At 37.6% G+C, this 17,460-nt stretch overlaps 1 protein-coding gene across 1 annotated transcript in view; it reads left to right on the top strand.

Annotated features, from left to right (window-relative positions):
- Positions 1 to 16,996, top strand: part of TBX18 (T-box 18) — a 25,773-nt gene extending 8,777 nt beyond the window's left edge. The window contains exons 5-8 of the mRNA XM_011364874.2: positions 5,104 to 5,271; positions 8,657 to 8,721; positions 14,494 to 14,588; positions 16,165 to 16,996. Coding sequence (XP_011363176.1) covers positions 5,104 to 5,271; positions 8,657 to 8,721; positions 14,494 to 14,588; positions 16,165 to 16,889 — 1,053 coding nt within the window. The 3' untranslated portion in view covers positions 16,890 to 16,996. The remainder of the gene's footprint in view (positions 1 to 5,103; positions 5,272 to 8,656; positions 8,722 to 14,493; positions 14,589 to 16,164) is intronic.
- The last annotated feature ends 464 nt before the right edge of the window (positions 16,997 to 17,460 follow it).

Here is a 17,460-nt window from a genome sequence, read left to right on the forward strand (position 1 = left end):
AATCTAAAGAGAGTCTGGAGGCAGAATTCCCTCTTCTTCAAGAGACCTCAGTCTTTTTCTCTTAAGGCCTTCAACTAATTGGATAAGGCCCACCCACATTATGAAGAGTCTTCTGCTTTACTCAAAGTCTACTGATTTAAATGTTAATTTTATCTAAAAAATATCTTAACAGCAACATCCAGACTGGTGTTTGACCAAATATATAGGTACCATGGCCTATCCAAGTCGATACATAAAATTAATTATCATACAGCATTTGTTTTAAACACAAAAGAATAGATTACAAATTGAAACTCAGTTGTTTAAAACTAAATAATTATTGTATTTTACTATTAGGAGAAACAAAAACATAGCAGAAAACAGGCAACATCTGGAGAAGTGTGTCATCTATCATTGAAATTTTTATTTTAAGATTGTGGCAGGATGTAATACTTTAATCAAGGGATTAATGTGCATGGGGAACAGAGAAATTTCCTGTCTGGAGGGAAACATTTAGAGAAGGATATCTGCATTTCGGAAGCAAGGAAATTGCCTTTGCAAATGATAAAAATGGATGTATCAGTTGGTATTAGAGGAGAATGTAGGAGGGAAAATGCTATTTTCTGTTATTTATTTAAAAAACATTTTTGAAGACTTTGTAAAATATAGTAAAATAAAAAGCCGTAGTCTTTACCTTCAGTGATCTTGTAGCCTAGATGGAGACAGAAGACACATGCACAGAGAATCACACTGACAGCTCAGAGAAATACAGATGCCACATTATTCCATGATTGGGAAGGTTTCATGAAGAAAGTGTCTGTTGTATTTATTTACTCAATTTGATGATCCCATATGAGATTAGATTAGAGTACGAATTCATGTTTTATTCTATTGTTTATGTGATTCAGGGTCAAGGAAGACAGTAGCACCATTATGGTGGTGCTTGCTAATTGAGTAGTCTCTTTGCTCATGCAGACACATCTCAAGGACTCACCCCTCTGCCCTTATATGTTGAGTACCCGCAACCCAGTTGTAAGGAAGTGATGCTAATCTCCAGCTAATCAAGCTGTAGATTCAGATGAGAAGTGGTTTTATAATTTGCTTTCTTACTTTTATTGCTCCCTCAGTTCCCAGTTTTACTTTGCTAAAGATGTACAAATGTTCAATATAGTGACCTGAGAACTCCATGTAGACCTAGAACTTTTATTGAACACAGAGCGATTGCAGGACTCAAATTCCCACAGGGCTGTGACTGGACCTTGGACTGCATGAGATATGAGATTATGTGTCATTGCGGTTTCCCCCAAAGTGACTTTTCATCGTTCCGTATACCAGGGATTGTTTAGAGAGGAATATTGGTGAGAATCTAGAGTGGAAATGTCCCACCACTCCACAGCTAATCTTTTAATGTTGTGAAAACTTTATAATCCCTACTTGCTCCTTGGAGAAGCTCATTGTTGGATTGTACACAACCCAAGACTGGTCCGTGGGCTACCCATGTGCAGATGGTTAGTGTGCTTGAGGGGGTGGTATTTCCTTCTCTCACGTGCATGTTTCCCTGTTTATCTAGAATCTGCTGTCTGGAGGGAAATATTTAGGTCAGCATTTACCTGAAGAATTCAAAGACATTTATCAGGTGCATCTTCAACTTCGGTGGGACTTGTACAAACAGTGCAGGGGTGCTTTGGAAGGAAGCATGGCCAAGCAGCCACAGTCAGGGAAAAGGCTTTGTTTTTCTAGTTCTGAGGATTCAGTGATGTGGAAGCATGCTAGCACTAAATTCGTCCTTACCCTTTTCTCATTTCTGCTTGAGAATCTGGCGGGGAAGCAAGATATTACAGGGAATAGTTCCTGGATCTCCCTAATGGAAAGACTTGCAATGGCTTAGAGATCCAACATCTTCATGTTCGTGGGCAAGTCGCTTTTTCTCTCTGAGGCTTAGTTTTCTCATGGTATGTGTTGGGACCAGAGAATTCTGAGTGAATTAAATGAACCGATGAACTTGAAAGTACATATTTGTAAAGAGTGCTTTATATACAGCATCATGCTTGAAACAAAACCAAGGCTGCCTTGCTATGGAGCTTGTGACCTAATGTTACTGCCTTGACCCCTACCATTGAAAGTGGGTCAGTACCTGGTATCAACAAAAATGCAGGGAGCCAGGTTTTTGTTAACTGCTCTTCCTGGGTCCTTGGCTTCACTTGTTACAACACTGAAATTTAGGTCATCTAGAAAATTTCCAGAGTCAGCAGGTAGTGTCTCCCTATTGAGCCGTTTCATAAGGCACAGCTGGTGTGTCTGTCAAACTACAGGCAGTTTTAGGCCCATCAGATCAGAAATAAGTAATATCATGCTTTGACTTGAGCCTAGTGTCTTTAAAGTGGAAAAAAATGTGTATTAACCTGGAAAGCTGCACTCTGTATTTATGGATGTAGGCCCATGTAATATCTGTGCTACTAGGTAATACCAAAAAGAAAAAAAAAATCCTCCGTCTAAACAGAATAGAGAGCATGGAACATGCAGATCAGATATAATTATTTGGGTTTTGGTGATAGGCATTATTATGGTAGTCTCTTTGTTTATAAGGCCAGTGGTTCAACTTGTTCTACTTGTTTTATTAAATAAGCAAAATATTAGTGACCACTTGTCATTGTAAATTTGATAGTTCATTAAAAAACAAATAAGGCTATGTTATAAAGAAGAACTGAGGCTTGTTTAGCATTCCTTGAAAATTTCCAGGGCTATACTAAATTCCTGTAGATAACATTGAAAATACATCATCTTCACATTACTATTGGCAATTGTCCTTTACTGTGCAAGCATAGGCATACATTGGCTATTTTTGTAACCAATCCCAATATACCTCACCTTAAGTCATTTTGGAAATTCAGTAAGGGTATAAACAAATTAGTAAAAAAAATTAAAAAAAAAATAAATATATTTATGTGTGTGTGTGTGTGTGTGTGTGTGTGTGTACACACACACACACACACACACACACACACACACACACACACACATATATACAGAGAGAGAGAGAGAGAGAGAGAGAAATCTGTTTGAGAGCAAAAAGACTCCATAAAACAAGAACCTCCTTTTCATTGACTAGTAAACAGAAATGCAAGTCGGTTTTTGTTTCCTTCATTCCAAGTCAGTTCATTCTAGTGTTCAGCAATTAGCTATGCACTTACTGTTTGTTTAATGTGACATAGCTTTCTCCAGTGTGTCTTCTACTCTGGAATTTGCTAACCATTAGAATCATTAAAATTAATCTTTTGTATTTTTCAGACTTTTTACCTGACTCACAGCCAGACGATACATTTTACGTTATGATCTAGTGTGCATGCACGCGCGTGCATGCGCCCACACATGAAAACAACATTTTGCAAAACAATACTTATCCTCACTATGAGCACCCTATTTTCTACTTTATTTTATAATTTATTTATGTAAAAAGTTTCTGGTAACAACTTTTTAAATTAATTTCGTGAGCCACTAATGGGTTACTGAAATTGTCCTTTTTTAGACCTGGAGAGACTTTTCTAGAGGTTGCAGATTTGTGTGTGTGTCCCCAAGTAATGAAGGCTCTTGTTCCCTCTTCTCCTTTCCTCATATTTATGCTACCTCCTCTTCAAGCATGTCTGCTTAGATCATTAGATCTGCTACCCAGTCATTTCATCCATTGATAGAAAGGAAATTTTAGGGTAAAAATACAAAACAAAGCAAAACTAACCACTGTGCTGGTTACTACCAGAGGATAAAGACCTCTTCTTGTGGCAGCAATACATTGTCCAGATAGAGGGCTATTTGTATTTGGACTGATCAGATTCTGAATTTGGCTTGTTAAACTGCTTGCATCCTGAAAAACATGCGGCAGGCTGCCCACTGTGTTTTCCCAAGACTTTCGTTTAATAGTTTTCCCTCCAAACTCTTAACACCCCAAAACCTGAATTCAAATAGTATAATTGAGGAAAGACTGAGGCTTGTTAACTAAACTCATCAATGAATACCTGAATATAGACCCCCTAGCAGCAAATAGAAAATCCCATTGGATGAGGCTATTTCTTTATCCCACCTCCTTAACCTTGAAAGCATAAAACATATAAAGGAGAAGAAAAAGTTTACCCACAATCCCATCATCCAGAGATATTCACCTTTCAAATCTTTGTATGGGTCCTTTTTACTATTTTTATGTCGTTATGATAAGTTTATAAACAACTTGGATCCTTTCTTTATCATTTAAGATTTCATTATGTAGTTAAAAATGTTCCAAACAGTATTAGTAATGGCTGAATAATACTGTATCCCACTGTGTGGACTTTCGTTTACTTAACCAATCTACTCATGTAAGTTTAGAGTTTTTCCAGTTATAAATGGTGCGTTGCACATCTTTGTACATGAAATGCTTTTCTGGATTTGGAACGTTTCCTTCGAATACATTCTCAGAAGTAGAATCATTGGGTAGAAGGTAGTTGAGCCATATTGTCAGATTCCCCTAGCAGAGTTTGAGAGGGCCAGCTTTTCCATCCCTGGGCATCTGGGTTCTGGAAGCCTTGCTATGATGGAGTCACAGACACTGTGCTTTTCAGACAAACCAGAGACTTCATGAGCCACCCACAAGGTAGACCGTAGGATACCCTTAAAATTCCCTTCGCCCTTAAATAGGCATGTTGCAGTCATTAACAGAGGAAGAATGTTCTCTGAAGAAAACCTTGGTGCACAAGTACTTATTTTTTAGGGGATGAGTGTGCTGGAATTTAAATAACCAGTTCCAATCTAACTTTCAGTTTTATTGGTTTGGGCTCTGAGTTCCATTTGGCTCATTATAAATAAAATACTTATGAATTTAATTTTGTGTTTTCAGAAACAAAATTTGATGTTAAGTTCTCATGGTTGTATATAGGGTTCCACCAAAATAATGATTTTCTTTTCTCTTTTGTATTGTTACCTTCACAAATACCTTCCTAGCCCCCCCTCTCTAATTTTGATATATTTATTAAATTGGCATTTCTGCATTCTTGGAAATTTCCAACTAGGATTTATTTTGCATATTAAATATTTAGTCATGGTGTTGATATTGGGAAGGAATTCCTGGTAAATTTGGTTTTTCTTTCTTTGACATAGATCATCCTTCATTCTATGCACAAATACCAACCACGCGTTCACGTCATCCGTAAAGATTGTGGAGATGATCTTTCTCCCATCAAGCCTGTGCCATCTGGGGAGGGAGTGAAGGCATTCTCCTTTCCAGAAACTGTCTTCACGACTGTCACTGCCTATCAGAATCAGCAGGTATTGTTCTCAGAATTGTTATCTTTCTAGACCTTTCATTTCAGACATGAATAGAAAACTAGCTATCCTTTTCACTATATCTAAATGTTATTAATTGTCGTAAAGCATTTGCCATATAATGTCCAGGGTATACATATTGTAATAACAATTCTTTATCCATGATTCCCTAAATTAAGCTACTCTAGTGAGAATTTCTTTAGACAAGGATGTGTCTCATGACCCACAGTGTAGGTTTACTTTCCATTTTGAGATACTGAATCATGATGTCATAATTAAAATTAGAAAGTGTTTGTATTGCCTAGGAAATAGACATGTAGAATATGAAAAGTGAATTGTATCAGAGAGCATTGGCTTTGGTAGCTTACTGTATTTTAAAACTATAATTCATGTGCTATGAGAAATATTTCAGAAGCATTTATCCTTTTATAGCCATTTGGAGATATATACAAAAAAAGCTATTTCTTTTAATTTATGCTTTAATTGTGATAGAGGGTGATGCATATGCTTATAGTCTGAGAGATTACCAATTGTGGAATAATTCTTTTATTAAATTAGAAATAATTTGTTAAGTGAAATATTTCTTTTCTAAATAGGTAGGCATATATATTTCTTTAAGTTTTTTGTCAAGTAGGTGGAGAATCAAATTGAGGCAGTTATTTAATCCATGAGATTCTGGCCAATTTTCATAGGAAATAAGGATGTGTTGAGGTGATGTGGTCTATGTTACACTTTAAAAAAATTTCAGTGATCAGCAGAATTATATTAGGTCTCCATTTCTCTTAAAATTTATATACATCTCAGTTACAATTTTAAGGCTTTATTATCCCTCTGTTGTGGTTTCTGTTGTTTTAAATCTTAAGAGATGTGGGTCTCATTCATGTGTCCTCCTTTAGGGCAGAGAAGCTCATCCACTTTCATTTATGAGGAGACACCAGTCCCACAGCTGAAGCTGTCCTGTACTCACACTCACATTATCTCCAGCCCTCCTAAAGATAATTTCCTGTTGTTTCCTAAAAACCTGATTAAAAGGTTTTTAGGAAACAACAGGAAATTATCTTTAGGAGGGCTGGAGATAATTAAGAAGATATTCTTATAATATGTTAGGTGCAGAAAACAATTTTTTTTTTTAGAAAAAGTATGATGCATGAAGAGAAAAGAGTCATTTAGTACCTTTTAAACAACCCTGATTCATCTTCTTTCTCTGTCTCTGTCTCTCATTCTCTAAAACACACAAAAATGAGCTATGTAAATATGTATTTTCTCCCAGCCTCTGTGATATATAATAAATGAGATGCAGTAGGTTTTTGGTACACATTAGTGACTAATACCAATTAACAAATGTTGATAAATCCATCAGGAGGGTGGAAAAATTAGAAGAAGGGAAATTGGTAATGATACAATACAATCATGTTCATTTTTTAACTTCCCAGCTACTATTTTGAAGAACTTATGGAAAATTGGTAAGCGGCCTAGCTTGGTGGTTAACAGCATGGGGTCCCAGGCCAATTCTACCACCAAGTAACTTTATGATCATAGGAAACTTAAGTCTCAGTTTAAAAGAAAACATAAAGTTGGGATAATAACTATGTATAAGTTGCTATGAGAATTAAATGCAATAATATGCATAAAACTCTCAGTATAGCATACATGGTATATACTCAATGTATGTGATGTTAGCAATAAAAATACTGTTAATAGTAATTGTGCCATATCTCTATTTAGGCAAATAACTATTGTATAAATCTGTACTCTTTTTTAAAATGCTATTTTAAATGAATATTTAAATTATTTAACCTCATTTAAAGATTAAGTGAACAGAGAATTGAGCTATAATGAATTATAAAGAATTTCTTCAATGAAAGAGTGACAGACGTGGTAAATCAATTAGCAGACCCTGACATTATTTCATTTATAATGTAATTTTATCCACATATTAAGACCATATCGTATGGAACACATGTATTTCAGGTTTTAAATGGCTAATTGGAGGATGGCTGAGAGCACACACAGGACAATATAGTGGGATTGCAGGAGACTTTGCAAAGATGCCTTTCTTTGCCTCAGTCTTATCCAACAGTGTTTGTCCTCAGCCAAAATGGTACAATCAGAAGCATGTTCATTTACTTTGTAGATTCCCCTAAACCAAGGGACGTAGGAAACAAAGCATGATGTGCTTCTTAGAAAATAGGCTGTAGGTCCATATGATTTCACTCAGATGTGGGATATAAAACAGAAAGCAACAAATGAATGAACAAACAAAAAAAACCTCATAGACACAGACAATAGTATGGTGGTTGCCAGAGGGAAAGGGGAGAGGTGGGGAGGTAGATAAGGGTAAAGGGGGTCAAATATACGGTGATGGAAGGAGACTCGGCTTTGAGTGGTGAGCACACAACGCAGTCTACAGATGATGTATTATAGAATTGTACACTTAAAACTTCTATAATCTTAACCAATGTCACTCGAATAAACTTATTAAAAAAAAAGAAAGAAAATAGACTGTAAATTCCTCAGGGAAAAGTAGAGATCTGGTAAGAAATAGATGGGATTATTGTTTATTAATGTTAATTTCAAAATGATAAAACTAAAAAAAAATTCTTTTTAATAGAGAAAAGGAAAATATTTTCCTCCAAATCTTGGGGTTCCTTGGGGGCAAAAAGCTCTGGTTATAAGTCAACAAATTAGAACTGTGGTGCAAATGAAAACATTATTTATTTCTACTACATGTATAAGATTTAATCTTATTAGAGGCTTCTAATAAGAAATATTTACCTCTGGTTAGACTCCACACATAAAAGAAGAAAGAGTAAATCTTTCAGATGAGAGCCATAAAGATAGTTCAGAGATAAAGAAAAATATAAAGGCAGAAAATTTAAAGGAGCGTATGTTACCTAATTCTGAAGAAGAAAAGGATAGGTAGGAGCTTAACAACATTCAAGGATGTAAATAGCTGTTAAATAGAAATGGCACATTAGCTATTTCCCATCACAACTTTTGAAAGAGAAACAGGATTAAACAATGTCACTGAGTTAAAGGGAAGATACTGAGTTCAGAGAGATTGTCAAAGGGCAAGTTATCAACAGACCATTCAGAATCTCTTTAGGGATATTAAAAGCAAAAGGCACTTCATTTATTTACAGAGCTTGAGTAGCCCTGGGGGGAATATCTTTTTCACAGCAGGTGAATGCCTAGATGATTTTTGAATTTTTCTTCTAGCTTTGCTGCTAAAATAATAAAATAATCTGGGAAATGAGAGAGGAACACAATAGAATCCTCTGACACTTAATTTTGGAATTACTTGTAGTTTTTCCATCATTTCTGTTTTTAATAACCTTTCTTGGCATTTATAATAAGATTTGATGTGATTTCTTTTTCTACTCTGCAGATTACTCGCCTGAAAATAGATAGGAACCCATTTGCCAAAGGCTTCCGAGACTCTGGGCGTAACAGGTAAGTAAGTCTTAATGAAGAACATCCTGGCTGTGATAACATATTTGATTTTTTTATTGTGAGTTTTTCATTACAAAATAAACAGTTAAATTTCCTGACATGTTTTTGAAATAATCTCTGATGAGGATTTAAATTTGTTAATAATATCGAGCCTGGGTTGTAACTTATTTTTGGATGTAACCTTGTGGTCTGCTTATTCTTAAGGTGAACTCTGATGAGTGATGCTGGGGTGAATGGAAGTTCTTAGGGTGTACAGTGCATGCCACCACTGAAGGAACCTTGAGGAAGCCTGCCTTTATAGGCGCAGGGGTTTCAATATCCTACGTCAGTATCCTCTCTGCATCTGCTCTGGGTTTAGAATTTGGTGTGTCCAACTATCTATTGATTCTGTCTTCGGATATGACGGGGTCTCTTGTTCCCTCAGATTTCTAACTAGAATATGAAACTACTCCCCATTGCCAAGAGAGCTGATGTTCTTTAGTTTCCAAATTTGTCTTGGCTCTGCTGACAGCCACACACTTGTTTATTTTTTCTGTGTCGTGTTTTATGGTGTTTGTACTAAGTGGGAGAGCTACAATAATGAATTCCACTTTATTACTTTTATCAAAAAGCAGATCACCCTAGTCTGTGTGCCAAGAGTTTTTGAATTTATTGATATGATTCTATTCCAATACAGTTCGGTGCAACATTTTCTAAAATAACTGTTGATAGTAGTAGAGAGTAATAACAGACTAACGTTCTCCAGATGCCTTTTCAGGGTAAGGCTTTGACTTAAATGTTTTTGAAAGCATTTGTTTTTAAAAAGAAGTATTTGAGAATTTTTTATTACTTTACTCCAGAAATTATTTTAATACTCCTTGAAAACTTAGTATTGATAGACCGTGTCTGCATGAAGTAAATATCTCCAATTATTTTATTTTAGGGACAATTTCATTTAAAATTGTAGAAAGAAAACAATCAGGTAGTAGTCCAGATTTTTAGTTTTTTCAGGTAATTAATTGGGCAAGGTAGGTGTAGATGGAAACTTTTCCTCAGAATATACTCAAGTGCTTGCAGAGACTTGATTTCATTTTCATATGCAATAGTGTTGTTTAAACACCATTCAATGTGAGGGCTAAAATGCAACTAAAAAACTTTGAGAGTAGCCTTTAACTTGGTGTAGGTAGGTTGATAAGACTTACTAATAACAGGACTTCCCTCTGAAATTCTTCACTCCGTCGAAAGATTTGCATGCATTCCTACTTTACATTGTCTGTTGCATTGAAATTACTCCGTATTTTTAGATGTCTGTTTCAATGTGGAGAAAAAACTTTGCTTGGCTTTTGTTATGTTACATTAGCTCCTGGTTAACTTTGCTTTTCAGAAGAGTTTCAGAAAGTCGAATAATTTAGTAACTGAGATGGTCATTGGCGAGGCGACAGAAGGGAGCCTCTGGGAGGACTCCTCCTTTTCTACCTGGACAAATACTTGGAAGCTTCTTGTGGTTTCGGTTATAGCAGAATAGTATTTATCCATTTAAGAGTCTTGCATTAATTTCAATTTGTCCTTTTTTTATAAGCTGAGACTACATTTATTAAAACTCGCCGAAACTCCAGGAAGGCAGCACTTGAGGCTTGGCGAGTATACAGCCAGGAACTATGTCCAAACTCTCCCTTAGGATTGCTCTGGCAAAGACATCGCTGCTATTGACACTGGGGTATCATACTGCTTGTATACTGTCAATTCATTTTTGAAGCAATAAATTTAAAAATAATTTTAAAGGCATGTTTTGGATAGATAATAATAGCAAATAAACCTACAAGTAAAAGTGAGATGATAAGATGCGTATGACAAGTTTTCAGGGAGAATTCAAGATATGTCAGCACAATGAAAAGGCATTTGTCTTTTTAAATTTGGTTAATGAAAAAAATCAATAGCCTTGGTGAAAGTAAACTACGAAGTATCATAAGGTCAAAATGCTGGGTTTGATATAAATGTTTTCCTTCCTTTTGGCTGTTTCAGAAGTATATAGCCATGGCATCCATGGCACTTACTGCTATTTCTTTTCTGACTCTAGAACTTTTAGAATTTCTAATGGATATATAGAAAATAATGAATTATATTTTAACACTTTTTAAATTTTTCTAAAACTTGAAATTTTTATTTTGCTCTAAATGTTTAAATATCTGTGTACAGGAAAAACATGTTGAGCCTATACATAGCTTTCTTGTTAGTGAAATGAATAGTTTTATTTTTCTCCTCATTGCAATTATTTCTTCTGCTTCTCATACATAAGCTTTTCAGTGCTCATTTTGGAATGCTAAATATCTGTAAATTAATAATCCCTACTTAAAAATATCTGATATTAACATTTTTTCATTAATAAATGCAAAAGACACTTATCTGGTGAAGAGAGACTGGTCAGCTTTAAAGATTTCTAATTTATGTATTGTTTTCCATTAAAAAAGGGGGTGCCTAACTCACATGAAAGACTTGGAATGTTGCATTGGTGTTAAGAGCTTGGCGGGGAGAGGTGATATTTTTGATATATTAGTTGAGAAGAAAAGTCCATGAGAAAAATGTTTAATATATTTCTTTAATACCTCTGGTTCTGTTGTGCTGTTGTTATTGCTTTTTAATACAAATTCTGTTTTTATTTTTCCCCACACATGAAATAAACAAATTAGGCAGGACGAGAAATAAACATGGACTTGTGATTTTTTTAAACTTTATAAAACAATTTGCTTTAATTAAAAATTATCCCTTCCTGGCTATTTATGGTTCTACAGCCTATTTTATAGAAATCAGTAGCTTCAGCCCTTAAAAGCTCTCCTGCAAGACATTTGCTACGTGAAAGAGAATTTATGTGCTGAGAATAGTTTCATTCTTCAGTTAGGCCTTAGGTTTGACCCTATAAAATTTTTTACTCAGGAAGGTACAAAAATTTCTTCTCTTTAAATGCTTCAGGAAAAACATAACCATTTTACTAAATAAACTTGGCCATTTGATAGCATAAATTAGGGTGGTGATAAAATGTGGAAATTGTTCAAAGGCATCTTGTATAAATTATCGCCTTGGCTACACTCCTGCAGGAGGTGCCTTTTATCTTTTTTTTTTTAACTAGACGGGAAAAGTCTCCATTACTGGAGAAAATGAAGGCTTTAAAAAAAAAAGTCCAGATTCAGCTAATAAATATTTTATAACTGTTTCCTGCAAAATATCTAAAACCCTTTCTGGAACTTGCAGTGTGAAACAGCAGCCTCAAGAAAAATATCAATAGCTCCAAATCAGATCACTTGTAGCTATGTGACCTTCAGAGCATCTCTTTAAAGCTTAATGTTCTGTGTTTAGGATGATCAGTAACTTCTCCCCAAGAATTTAGTCTCTTTATTTGTAATTGAAGCATAATAAAGTTTACACTGCTAAAGCAAGTAATGAAATAATGCTCATCTCTATAGTTAATAAATTTCTAAGTACAGTGGCTGCTCATTAATTATCTCTCAGTAAATTTCCCTTGAGACTACTCCTGACCACTTTGGTATCTTTAATATTTAAAACTACGATTACTAAAACTTATCTGTGTGGTAATAAGCAGTTTTATATAAAATTGTGTCCTGACATTCTTTAGCATTTAAAAAAGCTTGTTTCTAGAAAGTCATACAAATTTAGTATTAGTACAAGCTAAATATAGAGTAATAGATAAATAGCACCTAGCATTCATAATTTGAATATTAAATGCAATCTGCAGGCTACATGGGGTTTGGGGACTGACTGGGCGGCCAGACTCCCCCTCAATTAATACTTTAATGTACATAAAATATTACTGAGTAGAGTGATCTTGGATTTGGCTTGTGGTCAGCCACAGATATAATGTCTGGTTTGGGAAAAATCACTTAGCAGCAAACAACTTTAGAGCTAGGGGAGGATCCAGAGCTTTTGTATTCTAATCTTCGCTTTGCGGGAAACTGAAGTCCAAGTTGGTTAAAGCATTTACTTAAGGTCACATAGTGGGTTTTAGTGAGTTGTGGTCACAATTCAGATCTCTTGACCCTCAATCTGTGTCCTTACCACTAAAAAGTCCTCCTTCTGTGGCACGCTAATTCCACCTGAAGCCAGATTCTGACCTTTACTCTCAGTGCAGCCCAGTAAGGCACATACAGGTCCACTTAGTGCCCTGCTCTCCCCTTTGGCAGCCTCAGGAGCATCTGTGTGGGGCTGGTGACGGCTCTTTGAAGTGCTCCCAGGGCAGCACCCTTCTGAACCTGTGACTTCAGAAATGAGCCAGGTCCATGTGTGGACACATGAAGATGGTTCATGTATATAAGCCTGTGCATGTGCCACACCACCCATCTGCACACACACAGCTGTCTCTTATCACTAGGATAGGGTTGTCATGCTCCTTATGGAGTCATGACAGAAGTCGACGGATTAACGGAGTCTATATTCTGAACACTAAAGAAGGATACTCAGTGTATAAAACCTTAGAACAGAACGACAGGTGGTGTGAGATGGTTTCATGCACACATCACTTACCACTGGTATCTAGAGAGCTTTCATCATGTTGTGTAGGTGGTGTGACTCAGTTGCGGGGATGTCCTCCAGTCTTAGTTCATAGTTCATGACTTAGGGATGCAGGGAATCCAGAGGTAGCACATTGACTGTAAACTATCTTTAATGTCTGCATTAAATACAGATTATCTGTATTAATTAAAGCTATATCTAACAATCACAAGAGATGTCTGAGTATTGTTTATCATTCAGGAAGCAGCCATTTCCTATAATGGAGCTGGCTATATGTTTCATGAGAAACACAATGTTATCTAGGTTAACAAATTGTTTAGGGCTGAGGTGGTCGAAGGGAAGAGTGGTGAGATCTTACGAATGGGCTAGTTGAGTGGCGGGCCTCATTTCCAGAACCTAGAAAACTTAGTTATCTGATGTAAGGAGTGGAAAACTCAGAATCACTTATGGTAGGAGATACATATATTTATGTATGTATTTAGAATAGTAGCCCTTGTTTTAAAATATGCATATTTCATGTAAATAGTCCATAACCAATTTATCTTGTCTCTTTAAGTATACATCCATTAAGTGTATTTAGGTACTTGAAAATAATTTTTGATGGTAATGCCAGCTCCATACACCTTCCACCCGGTGAGTTTGCCTTTCTGTGGTCCTCCTGCACACTGAGCTGAAAGGCCAGTGCCGCCCCTCAGATCCCCTGTTGCTGGAGGGAGAGCCCACCTTGGCCACCCTGGAGATTGTGCCCCCAAGAGAGAAATCAGTTTTCTTTGGATGAGTCCTCTTTTAAGCTGGCTGCCAAGGCACCAAATGATGGACAGAAATGCTTCTTAGAAAAGAGCTGTCTTTACAGGGCGTGCTTTTGTGACAGAGGCTTCCTCACCAGAGGGAGAAGTAATATAACAGGGAGAGAGAGTGGGTCCCAGGTCACAGCAGAGCCTTGGACTCACATCAGCTATGATGGCTAGCTCTTCATCTAAGTGTCTTAGCCTGAAGGGGCAGCTTTTTTATCCTCCAAGATTGGCTTAATTTTCTGAGAATGTTAAGAGGACTTCTTGGGTGTTTTTCATCCTCTTGTGCTCCCGGTGACAGAATGATAGCCCATCTCTGAAGTATTTCTTTCTGCCAGTGCCAAGTTCCTAACCTGCCAATGTTGGGGCAGGGGGGACACTATCAACATTACAGTTGTTTTTCTGAGCCACTTATTACTGAGGAAAGCCCCAGTGCTCCTAACCAGGCTTCTTTTGTCCACCCCCTCATCCCGATCCTTAGAATGGGTCTGGAAGCGCTTGTGGAATCGTATGCATTCTGGAGACCTTCACTACGGACTCTCACCTTTGAAGATATTCCTGGAATTCCCAAACAAGGTAAATCACAGAGTCTCCAGGTCATGTAAACAGCCAGTTCCTGCCTACAAGCTCAGGCACTGAAAAGTGCGCAAGTCATTATTTACATCTACAGTGGTGACCTCATCACCAGCATCCTCTTATTACAAGATCCATCGTTTTTCTATGTGGTATGGGGATGGGCCAGAAAAAATAGCCGTTGTGGTCTTAGGTTAAGTCTTCGATGTTTTAGACTGTTTATATATTTCATGGCCATTACCTCACCTTTAAATCTCTTATTAAATTAGAGGTGGACTAGTGGGCTCTGGTGCTAGCTGCACCTTAAGAGAGACTGCCAAGTGCTAGTCCCAGTTCACCTTTTCTTGCCAGCTTCTTTCTTCTCTTCCTTCAGCAAACTTGCCTCTAGTCAGGATTCTCCTGTTGGATTTATGATGAGAGGGTCAGGCCCACTTAAGCAGACTTCCCCGGGCTCACCTCTGAGTATCTGCCCGAAGCCCAGGGCTGGTGTTTCGTCAGAGGGAGCTGCACGGAAAAGGATGACGCTTCCTTCTCTGCTTGGTGTAGGTAGGACTCAGCCCACTTCCGCACTCAGACTGTTTACAGCTGATTCTGCCCAGCTCCCCAGTGAGAATTTAGTGTGCTGGGTTTTAGATAATTATCATTGGTGAGATTGGGCTTTTAGATTATTCTGGGAAGCTATATAAAACACTGTCGCTAAAGCAATGAAGGTTTTACAACCTATCCAGCCCATTGGAATTCTCCTCTCCCCCTAAGTTCTGTCAAGTTTGCAAACATCAATCTGCTAGCAAATCCAGAGAGGGGAGTCAGCCACCATCGCAGTTATTGGTTGGATGCAGGGTTAACCATCTTCCCTGTTTCACAGGACTATTGTTTACTGGAGCTCTGCTCTTCTGTTAGTATATGCTTCACCAACCTGTTTTCTGGTCGGAAATTAAATTTCTGAAGTTCTAGACTATTGCCTATTGCAATAGCCAAGCCTTGTGTAGTATAGCAACTGAAATACAAGAGCTTTCAGTGGGCGGCTGCAGGCGTGTTGAAGATAGGATATGCCTTTGACCAGTTCAGCTCTTTCCTTGGAGTTCCTTCTTTTTTCTTGCCAGTAAATATATTGATCCAGAGCAAGCTCTGCTGAAACAAAAGGCAAAAGGTGGAAGGAAATAGGCAATGGTTATACTTTTGAAACTAAATACAGAGTAAGATGAAATTTTTATTTTAGAAAGTTGCTGGGAAAGTCAGTATTTATTATATTTATTATAGTACATGAGAAAACTTTGAGAAAGCTAATTGAGAAAGAAAATGTGAACATTCTGTGTGGTTAATGTCCTAATATATCTGCAATTTAAAAAATACACGATTCCCTGGGAGAGATAATTTGCTTTGAAAATATTGAGATCTGTGTTTCAAATATTCCATCTGAATTCATTTAAGTAATAATTCTTTGAGAGCTGAAACCATCTCCTTTTCATCTTTGCAGCACCCCTTGTAACAACAAGGAGTGTCCTGCTCCTGTTTACAAAACCGAAAGGAAAAGATGGTTGTGGAGTCATTACTCTTTACATTTCACCTTCTTTTGTAGGAAATACAAGTTCCTCCACCTTACTCCAAGGTTCTGGGAATGGCGTTCCTGCCACCCACCCTCATCTTTTGTCTGGCTCCCCTTGCTCCTCTCCTGCTTTTCACCTGGGGCCCAACACCAGCCAGCTGTGTAGTCTGGCCCCGGCTGACTACTCTGCCTGCACCCGGTCCGGTCTCACCCTCAACCGATACAGCACGTCCTTGGCGGAGACCTACAACAGGCTCACCAACCAGACCAGCGAGACCTTCGCCCCGCCCAGGACTCCCTCCTATGTGGGAGTGAGTAGCACTGCCTCCGTGAACATGTCCATGGGTGGTGCTGATGGGGACACCTTCAGCTGCCCACAGACCAGCCTGTCCATGCAGATTTCGGGGATGTCCCCACAGCTCCAGTACATCATGCCTTCACCCTCCAGCAATGCCTTTGCTGCTAACCAGACCCATCAGGGTTCCTATAACACTTTCAGGTTACACAGCCCCTGTGCCTTGTATGGATATAACTTCTCCACATCCCCCAAACTGGCTGCCAGTCCTGAGAAAATTGTTTCTTCCCAAGGAAGTTTCTTGGGATCCTCACCGAGTGGGACCATGACCGATCGGCAGATGTTGCCCCCTGTGGAAGGAGTGCACCTGCTTAGCAGTGGGGGTCAGCAGAGTTTCTTTGACTCCAGGACCCTAGGAAGCTTAACTCTGTCATCATCTCAAGTGTCTGCACATATGGTTTGATGAAGCCTTTAAGTTAAACTACATTCGAATCGATCTAATGTATTTTCTTTCTTTGTTTTCTTTTTCTTTTTCTTTTTTTGAAAGCGATATGAAAAGAAACTATCAGTAGCTTGTAAAATGTACATACAATAGAAAATGAAGGCTCATTGAGTTTTTTGACTTTCTCATGGTGAGATTGTATATATGTATACTGTATGTAGCATGTGGAGTTTTGAAGCCTACAAAGCCAAATCCTCCCTCTGCTTTTTCCTCTTGTTCATCCAGTTGCACAGAGTATTGGCATAAATGTAGTGTGTTTAACCAAAGTTCTCAGACTCTTTTAAAAACCAAACAGCAAACTTGGCAGTGATACCAAGCAGACTAAGACTTATAACGGTTTATCAGAAAAATGCTCTATGCAGTTTCATACTTGAGTGTTGATAACCAGCAGTAACCAGCACAAAGTCTTGTGATTTCTGTTATTCTTGAGCACAGTGTGAGAACCTAAAATGCAAAAGCCAGTTGAAGTCTTAGTATTAGTTTTGAGGTATTTATAATCATGAAGGATTAACTTTTGTGTTCCTCCTTGCTT

Source organism: Pteropus vampyrus, unplaced genomic scaffold, assembly GCF_000151845.1.
Source record: "Pteropus vampyrus isolate Shadow unplaced genomic scaffold, Pvam_2.0 Scaffold102, whole genome shotgun sequence".
In the NCBI taxonomy this organism is placed as follows: domain Eukaryota; kingdom Metazoa; phylum Chordata; class Mammalia; order Chiroptera; family Pteropodidae; genus Pteropus; species Pteropus vampyrus.